This window comes from Molossus molossus, unplaced genomic scaffold, assembly GCF_014108415.1.
Source record: "Molossus molossus isolate mMolMol1 unplaced genomic scaffold, mMolMol1.p scaffold_m16_p_1, whole genome shotgun sequence".
NCBI lineage: Eukaryota > Metazoa > Chordata > Mammalia > Chiroptera > Molossidae > Molossus > Molossus molossus.
The window spans coordinates 121,728,228-121,754,452 of NW_023425344.1; the positions used below are offsets into that span (position 1 = coordinate 121,728,228).

General features: G+C 44.4%; 1 protein-coding gene, 2 non-coding genes and 1 pseudogene across 4 annotated transcripts in view; 1 reads left to right on the forward strand and 3 right to left on the reverse strand.

Annotated features, from left to right (window-relative positions):
• Positions 1-2,507: 2,507 nt before the first annotated feature.
• The window catches only part of SNUPN (snurportin 1), a 46,038-nt gene continuing 22,320 nt past the window's right edge, over positions 2,508-26,225 (reverse strand). The window contains exons 3-8 of one of the 2 annotated variants that reach the window (XM_036277894.1): positions 22,618-22,722; positions 19,873-19,969; positions 17,891-17,988; positions 7,669-7,746; positions 6,062-6,142; positions 2,508-2,995 (exon numbers count right to left, since the gene is read on the reverse strand). In XM_036277894.1, coding sequence (XP_036133787.1) covers positions 2,669-2,995; positions 6,062-6,142; positions 7,669-7,746; positions 17,891-17,988; positions 19,873-19,969; positions 22,618-22,722 — 786 coding nt within the window. In that variant the 3' untranslated portion in view covers positions 2,508-2,668. The remainder of the gene's footprint in view (positions 2,996-6,061; positions 6,143-7,668; positions 7,747-17,890; positions 17,989-19,872; positions 19,970-22,617; positions 22,723-26,225) is intronic. The other variant, XM_036277885.1, reaches the window with a different exon arrangement.
• On the reverse strand, positions 7,783-17,079 carry LOC118639012 (annotated as a pseudogene).
• Positions 15,101-15,207, reverse strand: LOC118621433. Its single transcript, XR_004957692.1, has one exon. It is a non-coding gene; the product is annotated as a U6 spliceosomal RNA (small nuclear RNA).
• On the forward strand, positions 17,216-17,319 carry LOC118621621. Its single transcript, XR_004957741.1, has one exon. It is a non-coding gene; the product is annotated as a U6 spliceosomal RNA (small nuclear RNA).

Here is a 26,225-nt window from a genome sequence, read left to right on the forward strand (position 1 = left end):
GGGTATGTACCTCGGTTGCAGTTTGTCCCCGGCCCTGGTTGGTCGTGCGGGTGGCAGCCACTCGATGTGTCCCTTTCACGTTGATGTTTCTCTCTCTCTCTCTTCCTCTCTCTCCCTCCCACTCTGTCTGTACAAAAAATGGAAAAATGTCCTCGGGTGAGGATAAAAAAAAAAAAAAAAGTAACCATGACAATGTATTTTGCCTGGTCCTTTGTAAGTGCAATCACAGTAACCTATTACACAACCATCTTTGTAACAGGTGGCATTTCACAAAGAAATATAAGCAAGACACACATTCTATTCAGTAATCGATAATACTGGCTCCTCAGTTAAAAACAGAAGGGGCACTCCTCTGAGATACATCCTTCCAGCTACCATTCAACATGATCAAGTTTTGTGTGGTGATAAGTTTGGCTGATATGTTTGTTGACTCTTGCATTTGACCCTAGAGAAAATCGTCCTTCCAGACCTAGATTTCTGGGCATAGCCCAGGCAAGTCTCATTGATGCTAGCATGTGCTGCTCCTGAAATGAACAGCTGGCTGACAAAAGTACAGATTCCAGCCCTGGCCAGTTTGGCTCAGCAGTCAGAGTGTCGGCCCGAGGACCAGAGAGTCCTAGGTTTGGTTCCCGCTAAGGGCACATACCTCGGTTGCAGTTTGTCCCCGGCCCCGTTGGGGTCATGTGGATGGCAACCACTTGATGTGTCTCACTCACATCGATGTTTCGCTCTCTCTCTTCATCCCTCTTTCACTCCTGCTCTATCTGAAGATAAATACAAAAATGTCCTTGGGGGAGGATTAACAAACAAAAAAGTACAGACTACAGCATTCAGAATGTGACCAGCCAACACCATGTTTCTTGGCAAGAGGAACATGAGGTTCCTATTGCAGAATTGACCCTACTGGAATTCAGGAAAGAGCTTATCAATGTAGGCATGCTGAAATCTGCAGCTGGCAAGTACATCACGAGGTGTGGGGGAGGAGGCTTCTTCTCTGATTTGATAGTCATCTGGAGCAGCTAAAAGCCCAGCACAAAGGAGAGGTCCACTGCTGTGCTAAATCTGTGTAATCAGGCTCCACTCAACCACAAGTCCCACCAAGATTTGTTCCCAGAATTAACACAAAGGAACAACTGCATCTGACTTGTCACACATTTGACCTGGCTCTCTGTGAAATTTTGTCCAGAGGATGCTAGTGCTCCTGGAGTGGAATAGTGAATTCTTCTGTCAAATAAGATAAATCCTAGAAAGGTGGAAGCAGTGTGGGTAGATTACAGCCAAGGGAAATGAGACAGACACATTTCCTGAACACAGAGCAGTCACCATCTTCCTTCCATTCCCACGGCTGGCAAAGAGCTCTAGTTCACAAATCTTAATGGATCTTGCCTACTTAAAGCTCTTTATTGACTCCTTTTCATCCATGACATAAAATCCAAAACCTCTGCATAACACAGACCCATCTCTCTCTAGTTTCCTCCCTCACAGCCTGCCAATCCTATGTTATGCTTCAGCCATTCTCCCCTACCCTATAAGGGCGCAACTATGTACCCTCCTGCTTCTGTGAGGAACTCTTAACCTCTTTGTCTGCATAGCACATTCCTGTCCCTCCTCTGTGCCTCAGCCCAGCTCTGACCTCCTTTGCAAAAACTCTCTGCTCTTCCCAGCCCCTGAGGCTCTATGGGCCTTTCTGCACTATAGCAGTCATCTCACCATTTTGACTTACTCTCTATGCTGGTGGATTTATTTTCTCACTGGTCCTGTCTATCTCCATAATCTACTCTATATCACAGAGGCCTGGCACAAGGCTTATCTTCTGAAAGTAGTGAATGAACACTATTTGCATTTTATCTCTGGCAATGTCTAAACCAAAGAAAATTACATTTGTCTTCTCAAAAGAGGGAAGGTATTCAAATACTAAGAACTGCAGTTCCTGGTAAGACTTTTTAAAAAATGATGTTAGCAACAGTAGCAACTGGAAACTCAACAGAATGCTTAAGTGCTAAAACCAGAGTGAAATGGGCCAAGACCTTAACAGTCATGGTTTAGGAGGGGGTTGGGGGGGGGAGCTTCAAGACTGTCCAACATTTAAGAATCAAAACGTCTTGGCTTTTAGATCACAAAAGCAACCTTACTGAATGATACATTCGAATGTGAGGGCAATCTGGCTGCGACATCTGTCACCCCATTGATCGCCAGGGTTGATTCGCGGGTGTACCCCCTCCTTCCTCAACCGATCCATGTTCATCCCTCCCAAAGCTTTGTGATCGGTTGAAGAGGACAACCTTCCCCCCAGAGGAGAGGACCAGTCTTCGGTCAAGGGTATACGAGTAGCTGCGCTCCCCTGCTAGAACCTCCAAACAAGTTCTGAATGACACATTCACATGGGTACCTGGGGAAAGATAGACCATATACCTGTTAATAAAATCTCTTTAAAGAAAAAAAAATAAGAATCACAAGTTCTTTTTTAAGAATCACATATATTTACATTGTGGATCCAGGATACACTTTTTACAGGAGTTAAACTGCTTCCAGCTGGAGTGGCTTTGAAAAGTCTGGTCTAAAATGAAGTCACCTATTATTATCACTCTTCTCCCTCCCCAACCTTTGTTCTGGGACCAAGCACCATCCTGTGACTTCCAAAGGAGTCACAGCTAAGGAGGCTGCCTCTTTAGCTCTCCATGAGGCTCCTGGGCTGGTCTGGGCTGTGGGGATTGCTCTTCAACTTAGGGGTAGATAGGTGTTCCAGCTCATAGTGCCCACTGTCAAAGGCCTTGTGTGTGGGTTTCTCTTTCATGCCCTCCTTCTGGCTCCTCTTGTGCTCAATAATCTGCTGGAGCTGGTGGCCAGCATACTCTGGCTTGGTAGTCAGCAGGCCCCCAGCTGGCACAGCCACACCAAGAATATCTGACACCATATATGGGCGCAGCCAGCCCACCAGAGGAGTGCTTCCAGGGCTATAGTGGGTCTGCTTGTGGTAGAAAAGAAGTCCATCCACCTACAAGAAGGAAGAACAGCGATCAAAATGACTTCTGGGGCCACATGTTTTCAGGAGTCTATACACACAGGGGAGCTCTAGTGGTCCAAATCCTTTTTCTGGGTCACTGCCAGAGGAAAGAGTTCTCGTTTCTCACACATACAAATTCTCTAAATGAAGAAATGGCCTAGAAAACTGAATTTTAGAAAATAAAATTTAGAAAAATAAAATTCTTGTTCACAGGGAGCTTTCCTACCCACTACTCACCCTCTTACCCACCATGAGGGTATCCTTGAGATGGGGCTGGTTCAAAGTTCTGGGGGCTTCTCTAAAAACACACAGTGAGTATGAAGCAGAAATTCAACCCAACTCTTCTTTCCCCAAATCCCATGCATTTCCACCACCTAGGATCTCATAGGAGGGTATGTGCTCAACACAGGGAACAAGGCAGGGGAATTGGACAGACCCTTATGAGATGCTGGACTGCTGAGCACAGGGGAAACTGGCTATCAAAAAAAGCCACGCTCCCACCCGGTGTGGCTCAGTGGTTGATCGTCAATCCATGCACCAAGAAGTTGCTGGTTCGATTCCCAGTCAGGTCACGTGCCCAGGTTGTGGGCCAAATCCCCATTGGGGGGCATGCAGGAGGCGGCTGATCGATGTTTTTTCTCTCATCAATGTTTCTCTCTCTCCCTCTCCTTTCCTCTCTTTCTAAAATCAATAAACAAAAAAAGTTAAAGAAAAAAAACAACTTAGGGGGCAGGATAGGGAGGAAGATGTCTGCAAGAAAAAAGGAGAAACAGCCCTGGTCGGTTTGGCTCAACAGTTAGAGCATCAGCCTGCAGTCTGGAGAGACCTAGGTTCCGTTCCCGCTAAGGGCATGTACCTTGGTTGCAGTTTGTCCCCGGCCCTGGTTGGGTTGTGTGGGTGGTAGCCACTCTATGTGTCCTTTCATGTCGATGTTTCTCTCTCTCTCTCTCCCTCCCACTCTATCTGAACAACCACTCTATTTGAACAAAATATCAAAAAATGTCCTCCGGTGAGGATAAAAAAAAAAAAAAAAAGAAACATCTGTAACAAAAATAAATTAATAAGCCCTGGCCGGTTTGACTCAGCTGTTAGAGCGTCAGCCCTTGAACCAGTAAGTTTCAGGTTCAATTCCAGTCATGGACACGTACTTCGGTTGTGATTTGTGCTCGGTCCTGGTTGGGGTCACGTAGGAGGCAACCAATGTGTCTCTCTCACATTGATGTTTCTCTCTCCCTCCCTCCCTCCCTCCCTCCCTCCCTCCCTCCCACTCTATCTGAAGATAAATGGAAAAATATCCTCAGGTGAGGATTAAAAAAAAAAGAAGCCATGCGTCCTAAACCACTGTTGGCTTCCTAAACCTGCCCCTACATTGTTGTGAGCTGTGCTCTAGGAAACTCAGATTTTTTCAATAGAAAGACCTCCTCATATAATTCTAAATTTCCTTTTCTGGGAGTCAGTGGCTCATTGCTAAAAAGCATTTATTGTCACTTTATTTATAGTATAAGGGCTATAAATACAGATGGTGTTCTTTTTTTTTTTATCCTCACCCGAGGACATTTTTCCATTTTTTGTTCAGGTAGATTGGTGGGGAGAGAGAGGAACAGAGAGAGAGAGAGAAACATCGATGTGAAAGGGACACATCGAGTGGCTGCCACCCGCACAACCGACCAGGGCCGGGGACAAACTGCAACCGAGGTACGTGCCCTTAGCGGGAACCGAACCCGGGTCTCTCAGGACCGCAGGCCAACGCTCTAACCGCTGAGCCAAACCGGCCAGGGCGATGGTGTTCTTGCCTGGCCAGTAATGGCTCAGTGGATTGAGCACAGTCCGGTTTGGCTCAGTGGTTAGAGCATCGGCCTGCGGTCCAGAGAGACCCAGGTTCTGTTCCCACTAAGGGCATGTACCTCGGTTGCAGTTTGTCCCCAGCCCTGGCTGGTCGTGTGGGTGGCAGCCACTCGATGTGTCCCTTTCACATCGATGTTTCTCTCTCTCTCTTCCTCTCTCCCTCCCACTCTATCTTAACAAAAAAGTGGAAAAATGTCCTCGGGTGAGGATAAAAATAATAATAATAATAATGAGCGTAGTCCCATGAACTGAGAGGTCCTGGTTTGACTCCCCATTAGGGCTATAAATACAGATGGTGTTCTTGCCTGGCACATTAGGGCACATGCCTGGGGTTTCAAGCTTGATCCCCAGTAGAGGGCGTGCAGGAGGCAACCCACTGATATTTCTCACATTGATGTTGCCATCTCTCCCTTCTTCTCTCTCTAAAAAAAGAAAAATCAATTAAAAAAAATTTTTTTTAATTAAAAAAACAAAACAAAAAAATGAATGATCTAGTAATGAAAGCCTTGTTCTGATCTGGGTCTCAGTTTCTCCATCTGCAAAATAAGGGAATTAGATGAGCTGTCCTTCAAGGGCCTTTCCAGCTCTGGCATTCTGACTTATGTAGCAGGGTGGGGCTGAGGCTCTGAAGGGCAGTGAGTAGATCCTTTCCCAGCAATCAGCTTTCAGCCCTTTTCCTTCTCTCTCTCTCTCTCTTTTTCTAAATTGATTTTAGATAGAGGAAGGGAGAGGGAGAGAGAGAAAAACATCAATCAGTTGCCTCCCTCATGCACCCTGACTGGAGATCGAACCTGAAACCTGGGTATGTGCCCTGACCAGGAATCAAACCCGCCACTTTTTGGTATACAGGACGATGTTCCAGTCAACTGAGCCACACCAGGGCTCAGCCCTTTTCTGATGTTTTGACACAGCAAAGTCAGAAAATATCTTAAGAATCTATGTAACCGCCCAGCCGGTGTGGCTCGATGGTTAAGTGTCGACCCATGCACTAAGAGGTTGCCGGTTCGATTCCCGGTTGGGGCACATGCCCAGGTTGAGGGCCAGATCCCCAGTGAGGGGCATGCAGGGTGCATTTCTATCTCTCTCCCCCTCTCCCTTCCTCTCTCTCTAAAATCAATAAAGAAAAAAAATTTTTAAAAAAAGAATCTATGTAACCAAGTTTCCCTGTGTCGTGCAATCACATCAGAATAATAAAGACAATGGTTTTGTTACCTCAAAAGGAAAATCCATAGACAGCACCTTACATAGGCTCTCAGAGGTACAAGGAAAATTCTTTAGCCCCACAAATTTAAACTAAAATATAAATTAGAACAAAGAATTAATACACATTACAAATAACATTGTTCCAGCAACTGAAAAGCTATATCAAAGAAGTTTTCATTCTCTTCCTTCCCAACCACCTCCCTTCCACCTCCCTACTAAATTACTAGATCAGTGGTTCTCAACTTTGCTTTATACAAGAGAATCATTTGGGGAACTCTTAAAAATTACTGATGCCCAGGCCCCACCCTAAGATTCTGACTGAAGTGGCCTGGGAGAGGCCCAGACATTTTTTAAAGCTCTCCAGTTGATTTTAACATGTAGTCAGGATTGAGAACCACAGTCCTGTGGTAGGTTTAGGGATTCTATGTTATTTTCCCAGCCCTCTGACAGCTGCCCCTAATGAAGGACTAGTTCAACTTTTTTCACACCAGCAAGCATCTTTAGACTGAAGCAGTATAACAAAGTGATCTGACTCACAGTTCTGCCAATCATTTAATCTCTACATGCTTCCATTTTTCCCATATGTAAAATGGGATACAAAAAAGTATCTACTTTATAGGGTTGCTGTGTGGATTCAATGAGATAAACATGTAGAGCACTTAGAACAGCTCCCATGTTCCCCTTCCTCAATGCACATTCTCAGGCTTTACATTAGACTTACTGAATCAAAAACTCTGGCACATTTTTCCAGGACCTTATTGATAACATCACTACAAGTATTGACCCCATTTATTTTCCTATAACTGTTATCCAGTTGCCTTTAAAAAAGTTATAAGCAATCCAGAAAAATACAATCTGCAGGGCTTAACTAATAAAATGTCAAAATAGCTGTCACATATTTAACCAATGAATGGATAGCAATCACACAGGACTATAATCCAGTACCGTGGGACCTTGGGGAAGGCAGTCCCCTCTCTGAACTTACAGGCTCATCTATAAAATAAGGGAACTGATTAGATGAGGTCACTCTCAGCTCAGATATAAGAGGTTATCAAAATGTGGTTCATAGACCAGCAATATCAGCATCACTGGGGAACTTGTTAGAAATGCAAATTCTCAGGCTTTACATTAGAATTACTGAATCAGAAACTCTGGGGCTGAGGCCCAAGTGTCTGTTTTACCAGGCCTCTGGTTGATGCTGATGCATACTGCAATTTGTAAACCACGGTACTAGAATTTTGAATACCTTATTAATAAAAGTCATTATTAGTATTTTATATCAACCACTATTTATTGAGAGCCTATCATATGCACTGTGCTAGGAGGACATACATATTTTTATCATTTGGTTCTTAGAGCAACGCTGTATAGCAAGTGTTGTTAATCCTATTATACAGATGAAGGAACTAAGGCCAAATGATGTTTTTAACTTACTCTACCAACTGTTAAGGCCAAAACTAGAATTCCTATCTGGATGACTGTAAAGCCTATATTTCCCCATTACGCTGTACTGTCTCAAAAATAATTAATTTCATTAATAATGATTATATTTAGATAACAGACCAATCCAGACCAATCAACATAAATAATTCTGCAACCCTAATCCTAGGTCTTACAGGATTGAGCTTGGTGTTCTCTCCCAGTCCTTCTTCTTCTAGCAGCTTTGACTGCATCCAGTAGAATCGGAAATCAGTCTGCAACAGAGTAGGAAAAGACAAAGTTAATAATAATTATCTCAAACTATAATAAGAACAAATAGCCCCATTCTAAATAGCCACCTCATATATGAAGACCTAAACCCTTCTATCATGACTCCGTGAAAACATTGGCATCACACCCGGCCGGTATGACTCAGTGGTTGAGCATTGACCCATGCACCAAGAGGTCGCCAATTCTATTCCCGGTCAGGGCACATGCCCAGGTTGTGGGCCAAATCCCCAGATGGGCATGCAGGAGGCAACCAATCAATGTTCAAACAAAATAAAACAAAAACACTGGCATCAGGTCAAGAAGATATCTGTAAAATCTTTGACAATTTCTTTCCCTTCCTTTCTTTCTTTTTAGATTTGCCAGGGTGTCAAAAAGAACCTTTATTATTATTTTTGTTGTTGCTCTTCACCTGAGGATATTTTTCCATTGATTTTTAGATAGAGTGAAAGTGAAGGAGGGAGAGAGAAAAACATCAATGTTAGACACACTGATTGGCTACCTCCCACATGACCCTGACCTGGGCCGGGGATTGAACCTGCAACCCAGGTACATGCCCTTGACAGGGAATCAAACCCATGACCCTCTGATCCATGGGCCAATGCTCTAATCACTGAGCCAGACTTGCTAGGATGAACCTTTATCATTTTTATAATACAGTCGGCCCTGTTTATTGCGGTTAATCAGTTCCAGACTTTACTGCGATAAATGAATTTCCGTGAAGTAGGATTCTTTATTTATATACAGTTGTCCCTCGTCACTTCGCGCTTTGACTTTCGTGACTTCACTCTATCGTGATTTTTTCAAATATGCTATAGCATTTGAAAAACCTCGATAGAGTGAAGCCGCAACTGTCGAAGTGCGAAGTGGCGAGGGATAAGTGAGCATAGTATTTGGAAAAAAACGTGATAGAGTGAAGCCATGAAAGTCTAAGCGTGAAGTGGCAAGGGACGACTGTAGCCTCTTATGTTCTAATGCTTTCTTGCCAGATGCTTTTGGAGCAGGTGTTTTGGGGGCTGGAGATTTCAGACCCTTCTGAATTTTGAAAGGCACTGCCTTCTGGCCTGCAGCTTTCTGGGCTGGAACCTTCTTGCCTGCAGCAGTCACCTCTTTTTTTTTTTTTTTAATGTTTTTATTGATTTCAGAGAGAGGAAGGGGGAGGGAGAGCTAGAAACATCAACATCGATCCACTGCCTGCCCCCCGATGACCCCACCAGAGATTGAGCCTGAAACCTGGGCATGTATCCTGACCAGGAATCAAACCGGTGATCTCCCACTGCATGTGACAACACTCAACCAACTAAGCCACATCGGCCTCTTTTGCTGGAACTTGTGCAGAAACTGTGCACTGCACCTTTAGCAACAGGTGCTTTGTCTTCATGACTTTTTAATGATCAAAATCTGTCATCTTGACTTTCTTTTCTCTGGCTTCAATCTTCTTGGCCCATCTTGTGACTGCCCATTTAAAAGATTTTTTTTCTTTATTGATTTTGAGAGAGAGAGAGGAAGAGAGATGGAGAGAAAGAGAGAAATATTGATGAGAGAGAACAATGACTGGCCGCCTCCTGCATGCCCCCCTTGGGGATTTGACTCACAACCTGGGCATGTGCTCTGATCAGGAATGGAACTGGCGACTTCTTAGTGCATGGGTTAACACTCAACCACTGAGCCACACTGGCCAGGGTGGCAGCCCATTTTTGATATCTGCCTTCTGCCAGGCTTGTCGAGCATACTTCTGACGGACACTGTGGGAGAACCTGAGAATGAAGTCAGTGAGCTACATGCATTTGAAAGGCATAGCCTTGAGTGTAATGTCCATCAACCAAGGCATTGTTCTGATCGATAACATCTATAATCACAAGCAGCATCGCAGCACAAGGCCTAAAGGAAACGTAGAAGAAGGAAGCCTGAAGATTTTATTTTAAGGCATTATCAATAGCAGTAGACCCAATATTTATTATGGAACAACTACTATGCGTCCAGCTCCAAGTTAAGAAGCTTACAAACATAATCTTATTAATCCTCAACCACCCGGTGAGAATTGTATTATCATTATCTCCATTTTACAAGTGAGAAGTGGGAGGCACAGAGACATTATGTCACTTGCCCAGGTGCACACAGAAAATACTGAGGAACTAGGACTCCACAACTCCAAATCATTAGGTCGACCTTTGTTTTATTATTTATTTATTTTTAATATTTTTTTCCTTATTGATTTTAGAGAGAGAGAAAGGCAGAAGGAGAGAGAGATAGAAACATCAATGAGAGAGAACATCAACGGGCCACCTCCTGCATGCCTTCCACTGGGGATCAGGCTCACAACCTGGGCATGTGCTCTGACTGGGAATCAAACTGATGACCTCTTGATGCACAGGCCAATGCTCAACCACTGAGTCACACTGGCATGGCAGTTCTTGGATTTTGTTTTCTTTTTCTTTTTTAGGCTCTCTTTTGTTTATATCCACTCTCACTACTCACTTTAGAGTCTCTTTGTTGTTCTTTTCTAGCTCTTTTTTTTTATCCTCACCCAAGGATATTTTTGCATTCATCCTCAGATAGAGCAGAGTGGGGGAAAGAGAGAGAGAGAGAGAGAGAGAGAGAAACATTGATGAGAGAGAAACACATCGAGTGGTTGCCACGTACACGACCCCAACTGGGGCCAGGAACAAACCAAGGACAAACTGCAACCGAGTTATATGCCCTTAGCGGAAACCGAAAGCAAGACTTCTCCGGTCCACGGGCCGACACTCTAACCGCTGAGCCAAATTGGCCAGGGCTTTTCTAGCTCCTTTAATTGCAAAGTTAGATTGTTTATTTTAGATTGTACTTTTTTTTCCTTGAGGTAGGCCTGTATTGCAATAAATTTCCCTCTTAGGACTGCTTTCACTGTGTCACATAGGCTTTGGGTTGTTTTTTCATTTTCATTTGTCTCAAGATATCTTTTGTTTTTTCCCCTGGAAAATATTTCATGTGTACTTAAAAAAAGAATGTATAGTCTACTGCTTAGAGTTGAAATGCTCTAAAAATATCAATTAAATCCATCTGGTCTAATGTATAATTTCAGGCTGCTGCTTCCTCTTCCTTGTTGATTTTCTTTCTAGAAGATCAATCTATAAATTGCTTTGGATGATGATGGAGTATTAAAGTCCCCCACTAAGGCCCTGGTCAGTTTGGCTCGGCAGTTAGAGTGTCCACCTGAGGACCAGAGAAACCCGGGTTCAGTTCCCGCTAAGGGCACATACCTCGGTTACGGTTTGTCCCCGGCCCTGGTTGGGGTCATGTGGGTGAAAATCAGTCAATGTGTGTCTCCCACATCAATGTTTTTTTCTCTCTCTCTCTTACTCCCTCTCTCCCTCCTGCTCTATCTGAAGAGGAATGCAAAAATGTCCTCAGACAACTATGAGGTATCACCTCACACCTGTCAGAATGGCCGCCATCAACAAATCATCAAACAACAAGTGTTGGCGAGGCCGTGGAGAAAAGGGGACTCTAGTACACTGCTGGTGGGAATGCAGACTGGTGCAGCCACTGTGGAAAACCCTATGGTGTTACCTCAAAAAGTTAAAAATTGAACTGCCATGTGATCCAGTGATCCCACTTCTAGGAATATACCCTAAGAAACCTGAAACACCAATCAGAGAGAATATATGTAACCCCTATGTTCATAGCAGCACTATTTACAATAGCTAAGATCTGGAAAGCGTCCATCAGTAGACGAATGGATAAAGAAGCTGTGGTACATATACACAATGGAATACTATGCAGCTGTAAGAAAGAAAGATCTCTTATCCTTTGAGATGGCATGGAATGACCTGGAAAGTATTATCCTAAGCGAAAAAAGCCGAGCAGAGAAAGACAAATATCACATGATCTCACTTATTTGTGGAATATAATGAACTAAACAAACTGATGAACAAAATTAACCCAGAGACATAGAGGTGGAGTGCAGACTGAAAAGCCTCAGAGGAGAGGGGATTTGTGAGGGAAGAGATAAACCACAGAACTTACATGCATATATGTATGATCAATGAACATAGACAACAAAGCTGGGGATGGGGTGGGGGGGGAGGGGAGGAGGGTGTCAATGGGAGAAAAATGAGAAACATCAAAAACAAATTAATAAATAAAAAATTAAAACAAAAAATGTCCTCAGGTGAGGATAAAAAAAAAAAAAAAAGACCCCCCCCACTATGACTGTAATTCTGTTGCTCTCTCCCTATGTGTCCATCGACCTTTGCTTAATATAATTAGGTGCTTATGTTGTGTGCATAAATATTTGCAAGGATTATATCCTCTTATTGGATTGATCCCTTTATCATTATGAAATGTCCTTCTTTGTCTCTTATTATAGCCTATGTTTTAAAGTCTATTTTGTCTGATATAAATATCACTACCCCAGCCTGTTTTATGTTTGTTTGTTTTTTGCATTTGCATAAAGTATCTTTTTCCACCCCTTTACTGTCAGTCTTTATATGGAGTCTTTCAATCTGAAATGGGTCTCTTGTATATAGCATATGCATGGATCTTATTTTATTATCTATTTAGCTGAGCTACGTGTTTTTATTGGAGCATTTAATCCATTTACATTAACATGATTATCGATAAGTACATACTTATTCCCATTTCATTATTCATTTGTTCTTTTCTTTGTCCTTCTTTTTCATTCATTTTTTTAGATAGAAAGGAAGGAAGAGAGATAGAAACATTGATGTGAGAGAGAAACATCAATTGGCTAACTCCTGTATGCTCCCCACTAGGGAATGAGCCCGCAACCCAGGCATGTGCCCTGACCGGCAATCGAATCAGGACCTCTTTCCATGGAATGACTGATACTCAATTCACTGAACCAAATCGGCTGGGCAAATAATCCTCATTATTTATTTATTTTTTAAATTTTATTTAAAAATTTTTTCCTTCATTGATTTCTTTAGAGAGAGAGAGGGAGAGATAGAAACATTGATGAGAGAGAACATCAACTGGCCCCTTTCTGCATGCCCCCCCACTGGGGATGTGGCCCACAACCTTGGCATATGCCCTGATCAGGAATTGAACCAACAACCTCTTGGTGTATGGGTTGATGCTCAACCACTGAGCTACACCAGTCATGTCAAGCCTCATTTTCTAAATTCTATTTTCTTTTTGCTTTTCTGATTGGGTGTTTTCTATTATCTCATCTTCCAATCACTGATAAGATCCTCTACTTCATCTAATCTGCTGTTGATTCCTTCTAGTGTATTCTTCATTTCAGTTATTGTATTCCTCATTTCTTTTAATTTTTTATCCTCACCGAGGACATTTTTTGCATTTATCTTCAGATAGAGTGGGAGAGAGAAGAGGGGGAAGAGAGAGGAACATCCACTTGAGAGACACATTGAGTGGTTGCCACCCACATGACCCCAACCAGGGCCAAGGACAAACTGCAACTGAGATACGTGCCTTTAGCAGGAACCAAACCCGAGACTCTGGTCCACGGGCCAACACTCTAACCACTGAGCCAAACCGGCTAGGGTGTATTCCTCATTTCTAACTGGTTCTTTTTTTTTTTATCCTCACTCGAGGACATTTTTCCATTTTTTTGTTCAGGTAGAGTGGGAGGGAGAGAGAGGAACAGAGAGAGAGAGAGAAACATCGATGTGAAAGGAACACATTGAGTGGCTGCCACCCGCACAACCGACCAGGGCCAGGGACAAACTGCAACCGAGGTACGCGCCCTTAGCGGGAACCGAACCCGGGTCTCTCAGGACCGCAGGCCGACGCTCTAACCGCTGAGCCAAACCGGCCAGGACAAACTGGTTCTTTTTTAAGATATATGTTGGGTTTTTTTTTTAAGCCTTATCTAAAGATATTTTTCCATTTTTTAAATTTTTTTATCCTCACACAAGGACATTTTTCCATTTTTTGTTCAGAAAATGTGGGAGGAAGAGAGAGAGAGAAACATTGACATGAAAGGGACACATTGAGTGGTTGCCACCTGCACGACCAACCAGGGCCAGGGCCAGGGCCAAACTGCAACCAAGGTATGCGCCCCTAGTGGGAACCGAACTCGGTCTCTCTGGATCGCAGGCCGACGCTCTAACCGCTGAGCCAAACCATCCAGGGTGATATTTTTCCATTTTTGTTCAGATAGAGTGGGAGGAAGGGAGAGAGAAATATCAATATCAGAGAGACACATGGACTGATTGCCTCATGCACAACTCCAACCAGGACCAGGATGAATCGCAACCAAGGTATGTGCCCTTGACCGGAATTGAACCTGTGATTGACTCACTGGTCCGTGATCCAACACCCTAACTGCTGAGCCAAACTGGCCAGAATTCTATGTCATTTTTTATGCTGTTGATGTTCTCACTAAATTCATTGATCATCCTTATAACCAGTGTTTTGAACTCTGTATATGGAAGATTGTTTGCCTCCATTTTGTTTAGTTGTTTCTCACTTTTCTCCTGTTCTTCCATTTAGAATATGATTCTTTGTCACCTCATTTTGTCTCTCTCTCTCTGTTTATTTCTCTGTATTATACAGATCTGCTACATATCCCATTCTTGGCAGACTGACCTTATGTAGTAGGGGTCCTTAGCACCCAGTGGCTCAGTCTCCCTGATCACTTGAGGTGGGTGTTCCAGGAGTGTCCTTCATGTGGGTTGTATGAGCCCTCCTGTTATAATTGAGCCTTGATTGCTGTTGACACATCAGTGGGTAGGGTTGACCCTCAGGCTGAATGGCTGTCCGTACTAGCCATGACCACAGTGTACAAGCTGCTGTGTAGAGGCTAACCCTAGAGTGGATTCTACCCAGCCAGGTTTGGTGCCTGCCAAGACCACCCTTTGGGTGTGCTGCTTATAGATCTAATCAGGTGGTATTATATTGTGATCTAAAGCCAGTCATCAAGTGTATTGGTTCTGGAGCCTCTTGAGAGGGGTTCCTGTTCAAGCCAAGTTCAGCCTCTGCTTGTAATCAGCCCAGTGCTACTAAGTGATACACAGTTGGTAGCTACCTATGGTGTATCTGGAGTCATGTGGGAGAGTCCACGCTCTGAACTGTGGCCAGCTACCACCAGTACCAAGCCTAGGACCAGTCAGCTAAAGAATATGGGTACCCCAAGGCCTAATTCTCCCTGCTGGTTGCTGGTAATACTCAGTCACTGAATGAGCTTCAGGTGGTACACCAGTTAGGCGAGGCAGGGTCTTAGGGAGTCACCAGGGTGGTACGAGTGGTGTTCAGGTTAATACAGATTCAGACTTAGTGCCAGTGCTGAGCCTGGAGCCACTTAGCAAAACACACAGGGTGCAACAAGGCCAGCCACCACACACCTAGGGCCTGTAGACATTTTCTTTTCTTTTTTTTAATATGGAATGCTTCTCAAATTTACATGTCATCCTGGCGGAGGGGCCATGCTAATCTTCTCTGTATCGTTCCAGTTTTAGTATATGTGGTGCTGAAGTGAGCACGAGAGTTTTTTAAGAAAGATGGAAGCCCTGGCCAAGGCCAGCTGCCTATGGCTGGAAGAGCCTCTGCTGAATTGGGTGAGGTGGGGTCCAGGGAGTCATCAGGGTGTGGTAAGTAGAGTTCACCAAGTTAATGCCAATTCAGATTTGGCTGTGTGGGAAAAGCACTCAACACAGGGATAAAAAGGCTCTCCCTCCAGCCCTCACCCTGAAGCCACACAACTCAGTTTCTCCCTGTATGTCTCATACCATGAGCCACTGTCCCTTCACTGGAGCACAGGGTGAGTGCTTGCAAGCAAGAGTCTGTGCACGGCACTTTAAGAGGAAACCTGGGGCCCTCAGCAGTTTGGCTCAGTTGGTTGGAGCATTGTCCTGTACACCAGAAGGTGGTAGGTTCAATTCCTGGTAAGGGCACATACACAGGTTGTGGGATCAATCCCCAGGTAGGGTGCATGTGGGAGACAACTGATTAATATTTCTCACATCAATGTTTCTCTCTCTCTCTCCCTCACTTGCTCTCTGAGATCAATTAAAAAAAAAAAAAAAAAAGTCAGGTTTCCAGCAGCCTTCTGTCTCATGGTTGGAATCCTTGTGGATTTTCACAGCCAGATGTTATATGGTCTCCTCTTCCTTGCACTGGTGCTCAGGGTTGAGTGACCAGTGTGGGACTGTAACCACTCATTCTTAAGGGGACAGTCTCTAGGTAGTTTCTGCCCTTCCTTGTTTGTTTGTTTGTTTCTCTATACTGATTTTAGAGAGAGAGGAAGGGAGAGGGAGAGAGAAACATTAATGAGAAAAAACATCGAATGGCCACCCTCAGCATCCCACCCACTGGGAATTTGGCCCACAACCTGGGCATGTGCCCTGACCGGGAATCAAACTGATGACCTCTAGGTGCGTGGGACGACACTGAGCCACACCAGCCAAGCATAGCTTCTTCTTTACATCCTTAGTTATAGGATTAAGGTTCAGCTTTTCTTCTGTTGGTTCTATAGGTTGATTATTCCACAATTTAGTTGCAATTTTGATGTGGTCATGGGAGGAGGCAAGCACAGCATTTTACCTACTCCAGCATCTTGATGGAAACTCCTGAGAATTTGCATTTCCCACATTGAGAACCACTATGATAATCAATTCGACAGGAAACATAAAAAAATCACCACTGGCCCTGGCCGGTTTGGCTCAGCAGTTAGAGTGTCGGCCTGTAGTCCAGAGAGACCGGGATTCGGTTCCCGCTAAGGGCACATGCCTCGGTTGCAGTTTGTCCCCGGGTCTGGCTGGGTTGTGTGGGTGGCAACCACTTGATGTGTCCCTTTCACATCGATGTCCCCCACCCCCCACTCTATCTGAATAATAAATGGAAAAAAAAAAATGTCCTCAGGTGAGGATTAAAAAAAATAATAATAAAAATTAAAAAAAAAAAAAGAGTCACTAATCTGAGCCCTGGCCAGTGTAGTTTAGTTAGCTGGGTGTCATCCTGTACACCAAAAAGTTGCTGGTTTGATTCCTCGTCGGGGGAATGCAGGAGGCAGCTGATCAGTGTTTTGCTCTCACATTGATGTTTCTCTCTCTCCCTTCCTTTCTCACTAAGGATAATAAAAAAAAATTCTTTAAGAAGAAACAAAACACAAAAGAATCACCAATCTGAGAAAAATATTGAGGGAAGTTGAAACTTGAGAGGAGAACACTGGGGGATCTCCTAACTTGGAAAATCTCCTTCAGAAAGCTAGCCCCTCAGGGATTTGAGGCTTTGTGTTATACCAAGGAGGCCCTGCCATTTTCAGGGTCAGGATGTGGTTGGTAAAGGAGTAGAAGTGGCAAGAGTCTACTGAATGATGTCTTACATTTCACCTTCTCTTTCTTGCACAAAGGCATCCCTTCACTCACAATCTTCCCTAAGAGCAATCTTCCCACACTTTGGAGAAGACGGGGTATCTGCCGCTAATATAAAGTCCCAGCCCACCCCTCTGCTCTGTTTCTCTCTTTCCATCCCTAAAGAATTTACTATACTGTGCTCGCTTTGGCAGCACATACACTGAAATTGGAACAATACAGAGATTAGCATGGCCCCTGTACAAAGATGATGTGCAAATTTGTAAAGCATTCCATATTTAAAAAGTAAGAAAGGAAAGAAAATATGCTATACTTCCTTTAGTTCCTCTCCCCCCTCCTCCTTTTTTTAAAACAAAGCTAGCCCAGCTGGTGTGGCTCAGTGGACTAAGTGGCATCCCATGCACCAAGAGGCTGCTGGTTCGATTCCCAGTCAGGGCACATACCTGGGTTGTGGGCTCGATCCCCAGTAGGGGGGTGTGCAAGAAGCAGCCAATCATTGTTTTTTTCTCATTGTTTTTTTTTTTTAATCTCTCTCCCCCTTTCCCTATCTTTCTTTCTAAAATCAATAAAAACATATATTTTTTAAAAAGCTGCCCTGGCCAGTTTGGCTCAGCAGTTAGACCTTCATCCCTCAGACCAAACAGTTTTGGGTTTGATTCTGGTCAAAGGCATGCAGGAGGCAACCAACTGATGTGTCTCTCTCGCATCAATATTTCTCCCATCCCCAACCCCCATCTGAAGATAAATGAAAAAACATCCTGGGGTGAGGATTTAAAAACAAAACAACTAATTTAAACACAAAGATGCAAGGAACAGAGCAAACAGAAGAAATGAAGAGATTATCGTTTCTTACCTGGCAGTCATAAAAAGGGTGTCCCCGCCAGCACATGACATCCAGAATGTAGTAGGTCTGCTTCACTTCACTGTAAATGCAGTCCAGAATGGTATAGTCTGGGACAAAATATAGAAAGTCAGTACAGAGTGCCCCTCCAATCAGGGTTCCCTCCACCACAATCCAAGGAGCCCCATCTTAGGGCTTGGGAACTAAGTCCAACAATCCTTGGTATGTGCAGCAAGCATCAGCACTAAGGTATAAGAATTCAGTGGGGAGAGTATTCTTCATGATGCAGCTGAAGGGTGACCTGAGGTAGGACAGCACAGGCAGGATCAAAGCAATCGTTAAGCCAAGTGGAAATTCTAAAATTTTAGATAAATTGGGATATTTACTTACTTTAGAGAAGCTCAAGTTAGAAAGAATGTAATCTTCCATTTTTGTTTACTAGTACTTTTTGAGTTCCTATCAGGGGAACTGTGTTCTGTGGGGAACATTAACTATAAGTAGTTCCTGATTTTAAGGAAGTTACAATCCAATTAAAGAAATAAGATGATCACAGAGGAAAGAACCAAGTGCTGAATTGTATAGCGTGAACTAAGAACAATAGGAATTTCAGGAAAAAAAGGGATTGGAGCAGCAGGAAATGCTTCAAGACAGTGATATGAACAGAGTTTTATGGAATAAGAGAATTAAATCAAAAAGGCAAAGGGGCGGTGGGAGGGCATTCCAGGTCAGAATACTGAAGGGGCATAAGCAAAGGCCCTGTGAGAATAAATTGGTTACATGAGAGCAGCAAGAAGGCAAGCCAGTTGAACAGAGCTAAGGGTGGATATAGAGAGTAGGGGAAAGATACAAGAATGGGTGGTCCAAAGCCCACGTGTCAGGGGCTCTAAAAGCGAACAGAGCCCTGGCCGATTTGGCTCAGTGGTTAGAGCGTTGGTCTGCGGACCAGAGAGACCCGGAGTTCAGTTCCCGCTAGGGGCATGTACCTTGGTTGCAGTTTGTCCCTGGCCCTGGTTGGTCGTGAGGGTGGCAGCCACTCTATGTATCCCTTTCACGTTGATGTTTTTCTCTCTCTCTCCCTCCCACTCTATCTGAACAAAAAAAATAGAAAAATGTCCTCGGGTGAGGATAAAAAAATAAATAAAATAAATAAATAAATAAATAAATAAATAAATAAATAAATAAATAAATCAAATAAAAGTGAACAGAGAAGTCTGGGCTCAGTACCAAGAACATGAAGAACCACCAAGGGAGCCTGAGCAAGCAAGGAAGAGAGTAAAATTCAGCCCAGCTCTGCCACTTATTCACTGAATGACCATAGGCAACTTATTTAACCTCCATAATCTTACTCTCCTCAGCTAGGCACAGGTAGGAGAGAAGATAAGATTAGGACAATGATAAAGGAGAAAAGGGAATGTGGCAGGGAAGTCCTAGTAACATCTTACCATACATTACACTTGGCATTCTAAAGCAACTTTCCTCAACGAACTGCAGCTGTCACCTTATAATGGCAGTTCATGGGAAGGACATGTTGTTTTAATTCAGGGATTTTTTTTTGCCCAGCAGATTTTTTTTGTATCTACTCTGAAGCTGCAGAAGGCTGATGTTGAAGGAGATGGCCTGAATTTACTGGGCAGGATGGTGTCTATGTGGTTTCAAAGGTGTGCTTTCAAAGTGGATCTTTAAAACAACTGACCAAGTCCGGCTGGTGTAGCTCAGTGGTTGAGCACTGACCCATGCACCAAGAGGTCACTGGTTGGATTCCTGGTCAGGACACATGCCCAGGTTGTGGGCTAGACCCCAGCGGGGAGCATGCAGCAGGTGACCAATCAATGTTCTCTCTCATCAATGTTTCTCTCTCTCTCCCTTCCCCTCTCTCTAAAAAAAAAAATTTAGAGAAAAAAACAACAACTGACCAAGAAACTTATACTATCTTTCACTGTTTATAAAATTTAATAATTATAATCTTAAAAATTAGACCATTTTATGTAAGGTACCTTTTGCTGTTGTTGAGTTTCGCCTATTACCCCCAGGCAGAAGCGAAGAAAACCTGTTGACACAGTAACCACTCTTGGTGTAGGCACTGGTAGAACCCTATTTGGAAAGAAAAGTACCATTCTCATTAGTCATTAGTTTTCCTCACCCTCTTGCTTCCACGTTCTGTAGGTGTATCATCAGCCTAAAGATGGCTCTCAAAAAATCTTCCCACAAGAAAGTGTTGGGACTACCAGTAAAGATAGAGGTGTAGGTAAACGCGGTTTCGTGTCGTCCCACAACCACATCAAAGTTACAACTAAACTACAGAACAACCATCATTCAAAACTGCCTGAAATCAAACTGAATGGAAGTCCTACAACTATGGAATTAATGCAGCAGCCACATCGAGACTGGTAGGAGGTGTGGAGGAGGACAGGCTGGTCCCACACCCACGTGTGGCAGATAAAAATCAGGAGGACACCTCGGCTGGGAAGGTCCTCCCTGGACTGAGGGGTCCCCGTCCCACACCAGACGCCCCGCTCAGGATTCCAATGCCAGGAAGAGAATCCCCATCACTTCTGGCTGGAAAACCAGCGGGAACTGAGGCTCAGGGAGGCTGACACGGCTAGAGCCCCAGGCAGCTCCTTAAAGGGCCCGTGCACAAACTTATCGGACTCACTCCCTCTAAGCCTGGAGGGGAGGCAGCTCAAGGGGCACCAGAGACATACAGGGAAGGACTGAGCTGTTTGGCACTGAAGCGAGGGCTGGAGAGGGGGCTTTCTCTGGGACAAATGTGCTGTCAGAGGCCTTTGTTCCTTTGGTGAGCCCTTCCCTGGGGCGGCAGACAGTCGCTATATCTGGGACTCCAGCAACCTGGCTCACACTGGTAGCCCCGCCCTGGTGATTCCCTGAGGCCACGCCCCACCCAACTTTCAGGCCCACCCAAGCTGTTGCCAGTTGCTTAACCATAGGATTGGCCTGTATTGGATCCTGCTTCAGGTTTTCCTAAATTCTTTCAAGCAAGCAGCATCTGGTCTGAGCTAGCCCCAAGCCTCTCGTTAAGTAATACATAGAAACAAACACAGGGAGGCAGCTAAAATGAGGAGACAAAGAAACAGGTCCCAAATGAAAGAACAGAACAAAACCTCAAGAAAAGAACTAAGCGAAATGGAGATAAGCTACCTAACAGATGCTGAGTTCAAAATACTGCTTATAAGGATGCTCAGTGAACTTAGTGAGGGCCTCAAGAGCATAAAAAAGGACTAGTCAGAAATGATGGATGCACAGTCAGAAATGAAGGAGGCATTAACTGAAATAAAGAATAATTTACACAGATTCAATAGTAGAGTACGTAAGGCCAAGAAGCAAACCATTGATTTGGAATACAAGGAAGCAATAAAACGCCCAATCAGAACAGCAAAAAGAAAAAAGAATCCAAAAAAATGAGGATAGGCCCTGGCCGGTTTGGCTCAGCGGTTAGAGCGTCGGCCTGTGGTCCGGAGAGACCCGGGTTCGGTTCTCGCTAAGGGCATGTACCTCGGTTGCAGTTTGTCCCCGGCCCTGGTTGGTCGTGCGGGTGGCAGCCACTCGATGTGTCCCTTTCCCATCGATGTTTCCCTCTCTCTCTCTCTTCCGCTCTCTCCCTCCCACTCTATCTGTGCAAAAAATGGAAAAATGTCCTCAGGTGAGGATAAAAACAAAAAACAAAAAAAACAAAAAAATGAGGATAGTGTAAGGAGCCTCTGGGACAACGTCAAGCGTGCCAACCTTTGCATCTTGGGGGTGCCAGAAGGAGAGAGAGAACAAGAAATTGAAAACCTGTTTGAAACAATGATGGCAGAAAGCTTTCCTAACTTGTGAAGGAAACAGACATACAAGTCCAGGAAGCACAGAGTGTCCCAAACAAGATGAACCCCAAGAGGCCCACACCAAGACACATCATCATCAAAATGCAAAAGGTTCAAGACAAAGAAAGAATCTTAAAAGCAGCAAGAGAAAAGCAGTTAGTTGCCTACAAGGGAGTTCCCATAAGGCTGTCAGCTGATTTCTCAAAAGAAACTTTGTAAGCCAGAAGGGAGTGGCAAGAAATATTCAGAGTGAGAAAAGCAAGAACCTACAACCAAGATTACTTTATCCTGCAAAACTGTCACTTAGAATCAATGGCCATATAAAGAGTTTCCCAGATAAGAAAAAGTTAAAGGAGTTCATCACCACCAAACCGCTATTGTATGAAGTGATGAAGGGTCTTTTTGAAGAAAAAGATAAAATATATGAACAAACAAAATGGCAATGAATACATTATCTATCGACAATGGAATGTACAAACAAAATGAACAGGCAGAACAGAAACATTCTCATAGATACAGAGAACATTCTGTTGGTTGCCAGATGGGAGGGGGTTTGGGGAAATGGGTGAAAAAGGTGAAGGGATTAAGAAGTACAAATTCATTGCTAGACTGACAAACCTCAAAGGGAAAGGGGTTGGAGGGTGGAAAGAAATAAACCAAAGAACTTATATGCATAACCAATGGACACAGATAATTGTATGGAAAAGGTGGGAGGGGGGTGGGTGTGGGGAGGAGGGGGTCAATGGGGGAAAAATGAGGAACATCTGTAACATAGTCAACAATAAAGCTTTGAAAAAAAAAAAGTGTTGTAATCCCTATGCCAGACACAGAGGTTGTGGTGGATGAGGAATACAAAGTGCAAAGAACCCCTCTTGCTACAGACAAGACATGGTGATGTAAGGAGAGGTAGCTACTTACCCGGGATGCCACAATAAGAGCTCTTTTTCCAACAGGGCACACGACCACAATCCATTCCTGCCCCAAATCTGAAGGGACGTCAATTAACCACTCAGAGAGCATCAACTGGGAACACAAAATATGGTGTTAAAAATCAACAAGGATGTGCTGCTCCATTGTTCACAATGACAAATAATCCATGTACTATATCTATAATGAAAATACAAGTTAAAGAATGAGGGCAGAAAAACCTGACAGTGGGACCTCCACCCCACTTGCTTTTAGCAGTCAACACATCTCCTGCTTAAGTGATGGGATGGAGGCCACCCACTGTGAACTTCAACTTCTCTCTTCACCTTCATTGCCTGCATTCATACCCATTCTTACTACCTTACCCTCTGTATCTGGGTGATGGAACCCTCTTCCTTTCCTTACTTTGTCCACCCACCTACCATTACCAAAATTATTATGTTCCAGGGCCTATACCTCAGAGATAAGGTCCCTGACCTTGAGATGCTCTTAAACTAGAACATTCTTTCCTGAACTGATGACATAAATACTATACTAAAAGATGTTAGGGTCCAGCCAGTGTGGCTCAGTGTTTGAGCATTGACCCATGCAACAAGAGGTCACCAGTTTGATTTCTGGTCAGGGCACATGCCCAGATTGTGAGCCTGATCCCCAGTGGGGGGCATACAGGAGTCAGCCAACCAATGTTCTCTTTCATTGATGTTTTTCATCTCTCTCTCCCTCTCCCTTCCTCTCTCTCTAAAAATCAATGAAGAGCTCTGGACAGTTTGGGTCAGCAGTTGAGCATCGGCCTGTGGACCAGAGAGTCCCAGGTTCGGTTCCCATTAGGGGCACGTACCAAAAAACAAAAGTCAATAAAAAATTAAAAAAAAAAAAAAAAAAGGATGTTAGGCCCTGGCCAGTTTGGCTCAGCGGTTGAGCATCGGCCTGCGGACCAGAGAGTCCCGGGTTCGGTTCCCGCTAGGGGCACGTACCACAAAAAAATAAATAAATAAATCCTCACCCGAGGATACAATAAAAAAAAAAGGATGTTAGGAAGTCTGCCTCAAGATTGTGGATGAGGGCTGTGGTAAAATGAATTTGAAAGGTTAACTCTTCCACTCATCACTCATAGTCCATCCCATCTATGCAAACTTAGGCCTATCAATTGATGCCTCCCACTGAATCTTTCCTTCTCCTTCTCCTTAGCCCACAAAATACTTAACCCCCAATCTTCAAAAACAAAAAAATAAAAAGCTTACATCACTCTGCATTTCTGTTAAGCTACTCCACTTTCTCCTTTTTACGAAGTACTTCATTGTTGCTGCCTTCCTGCCTACTGACACCCTCAGTCCAAATTTGCTATTCCACAGCCCTGCTAAAGGTCATTAGTGACCTCTGCTACCAAGTATCTTTTCCCTCACCTTATCCTCCCGTATCCACTCTTTTTGTGATGCTGCCATTCATATCCTCCTCCATGACACAGTCCCTTGTCCCTGTGACACAATGCTATTGTTTTTTTCTTCCAAATATTCCTCCATATACTCCCCCTAAACATGTAAATAATCTTCAGGAGGCTGTTTTGGGTCCCCTTTTCTTTTCTCTTAGATGCTGCCCCCCCCCTTAGGGGTGGATCTCATCTACTTCTGTAGCTTCATTCATCTTTCTAAGAGAATGCCTTTCAATAGCCTTTTTCATGTCCAGATTTCCTTCCTTTCCTCCAGAGGTTTATTTTAAGCTGGCTATTTGATATCACTTTCTCTATTTGTCCTCTCTGTACCTTAAAACTTTATACAACATGGAATTCACTGCATTCTGTCCAAGTACTTCTCAACTCTTTAACACGCACGTGTACCTTTCAGCATTCTGTGGCCTTGTAAACTGCATCACCACTATCACTGCTATTGAATCTTTTTTTTTTTTAGTCATCACCCAAGGACACTTTCTGATATTTTGCTCAGATGGAGTGGGAAGAAGAGAGAGAGAGGAACATCAACGTGAAAGGGACACATCACGTGGTTGCCACCCACACAAGGCAACCAGGGCTGGGGACAAACCGCAACCAAGGTACATGCCCTTAGCGGGAACCGAACCCGAGTCTCTCTGGACCGCAAGCCAACACTTTAACCGCTCAGCAAAACCGGCCAGGGCTCTGCTATTGAATCTTAAACCCAGGGCATAATTAACACTCCTTTAAAGAAGAGTAGTGCCGACTTCCGGTCAAGATGGCGGCGTAGGTAAATTCGGTATCGCGTCCTCCCACAACCACATCAAAGTTACAGCTAAACTACAGAACAACCATCATTCAAAACTGCCTGAAATCAAACTGAATGGAAGTCCTACAACTACGGAATTAATGCAGCAGCCACATCGATACTGGTAGGAGGTGTGGAGGAGGACAGGCTGGTCCCACACCCACGTGTGGCAGATAAAAATCAGGACACCTCGGCTGGGAAGGTCCTCCCTGAGGACTGAGGGGTCCCCGTCCCACACCAGACACCCCGCTCAGGATTCCAATGCCAGGAAGAGAATCCCCATCACTTCTGGCTGGAAAACCAGCGGGAACTGAGGCTCAGGGAGGCTGACACGGCTAGAGCCCCAGGCAGCTCCTTAAAGGGCCCGTGCACAAACTTATCGGACTCACTCCCTCTAAGCCTGGAGGGCAGGCAGCTCAAGGGGCACCAGAGACATACAGGGAAGGACTGAGCTGTTTGGCACTGAAGCGAGGGCTGGAGAGGGGGCTTTCTCTGGGACAAATGTGCTGTCAGAGGCCTTTGTTCCTTTGGTGAGCCCTTCCCTGGGGCGGCAGACAGTCGCTATATCTGGGACTCCAGCAACCTGGCTCACACTGGTAGCCCCGCCCTGGTGATTCCCTGAGGCCACGCCCCACCCAACTTTCAGGCCCACCCAAGCTGTTGCCAGTTGCTTAACCATAGGATTGGCCTGTATTGGATCCTGCTTCAGGTTTTCCTAAATTCTTTCAAGCAAGCAGCATCTGGTCTGAGCTAGCCCCAAGCCTCTCGTTAAGTAATACATAGAAACAAACACAGGGAGGCAGCTAAAATGAGGAGACAAAGAAACAGGTCCCAAATGAAAGAACAGAACAAAACCTCAAGAAAAGAACTAAGCGAAATGGAGATAAGCTACCTAACAGATGCTGAGTTCAAAATACTGCTTATAAGGATGCTCAGTGAACTTAGTGAGGGCCTCAAGAGCATAAAAAAGGACTAGTCAGAAATGAAGGAGGCATTAACTGAAATAAAGAATTTACACAGATTCAATAGTAGAGTACGTAAGGCCAAGAAGCAAACCATTGATTTGGAATACAAGGAAGCAATAAAACGCCCAATCAGAACAGCAAAAAGAAAAAAGAATCCAAAAAAATGAGGATAGGCCCTGGCCGGTTTCGCTCAGCGGTTAGAGCGTCGGCCTGCGGTCCGGAGAGACCCGGGTTCGGTTCCCGCTAAGGGCATGTACCTCGGTTGCAGTTTGTCCCTGGCCCTGGTTGGTCTTGCGGGTGGCAGCCACTCGATGTGTCCCTTTCACATCGATGTTTCCCTCTCTCTCTCTCTTCCGCTCTCTCCCTCCCACACTATCTGTGCAAAAAAATGGAAAAATGT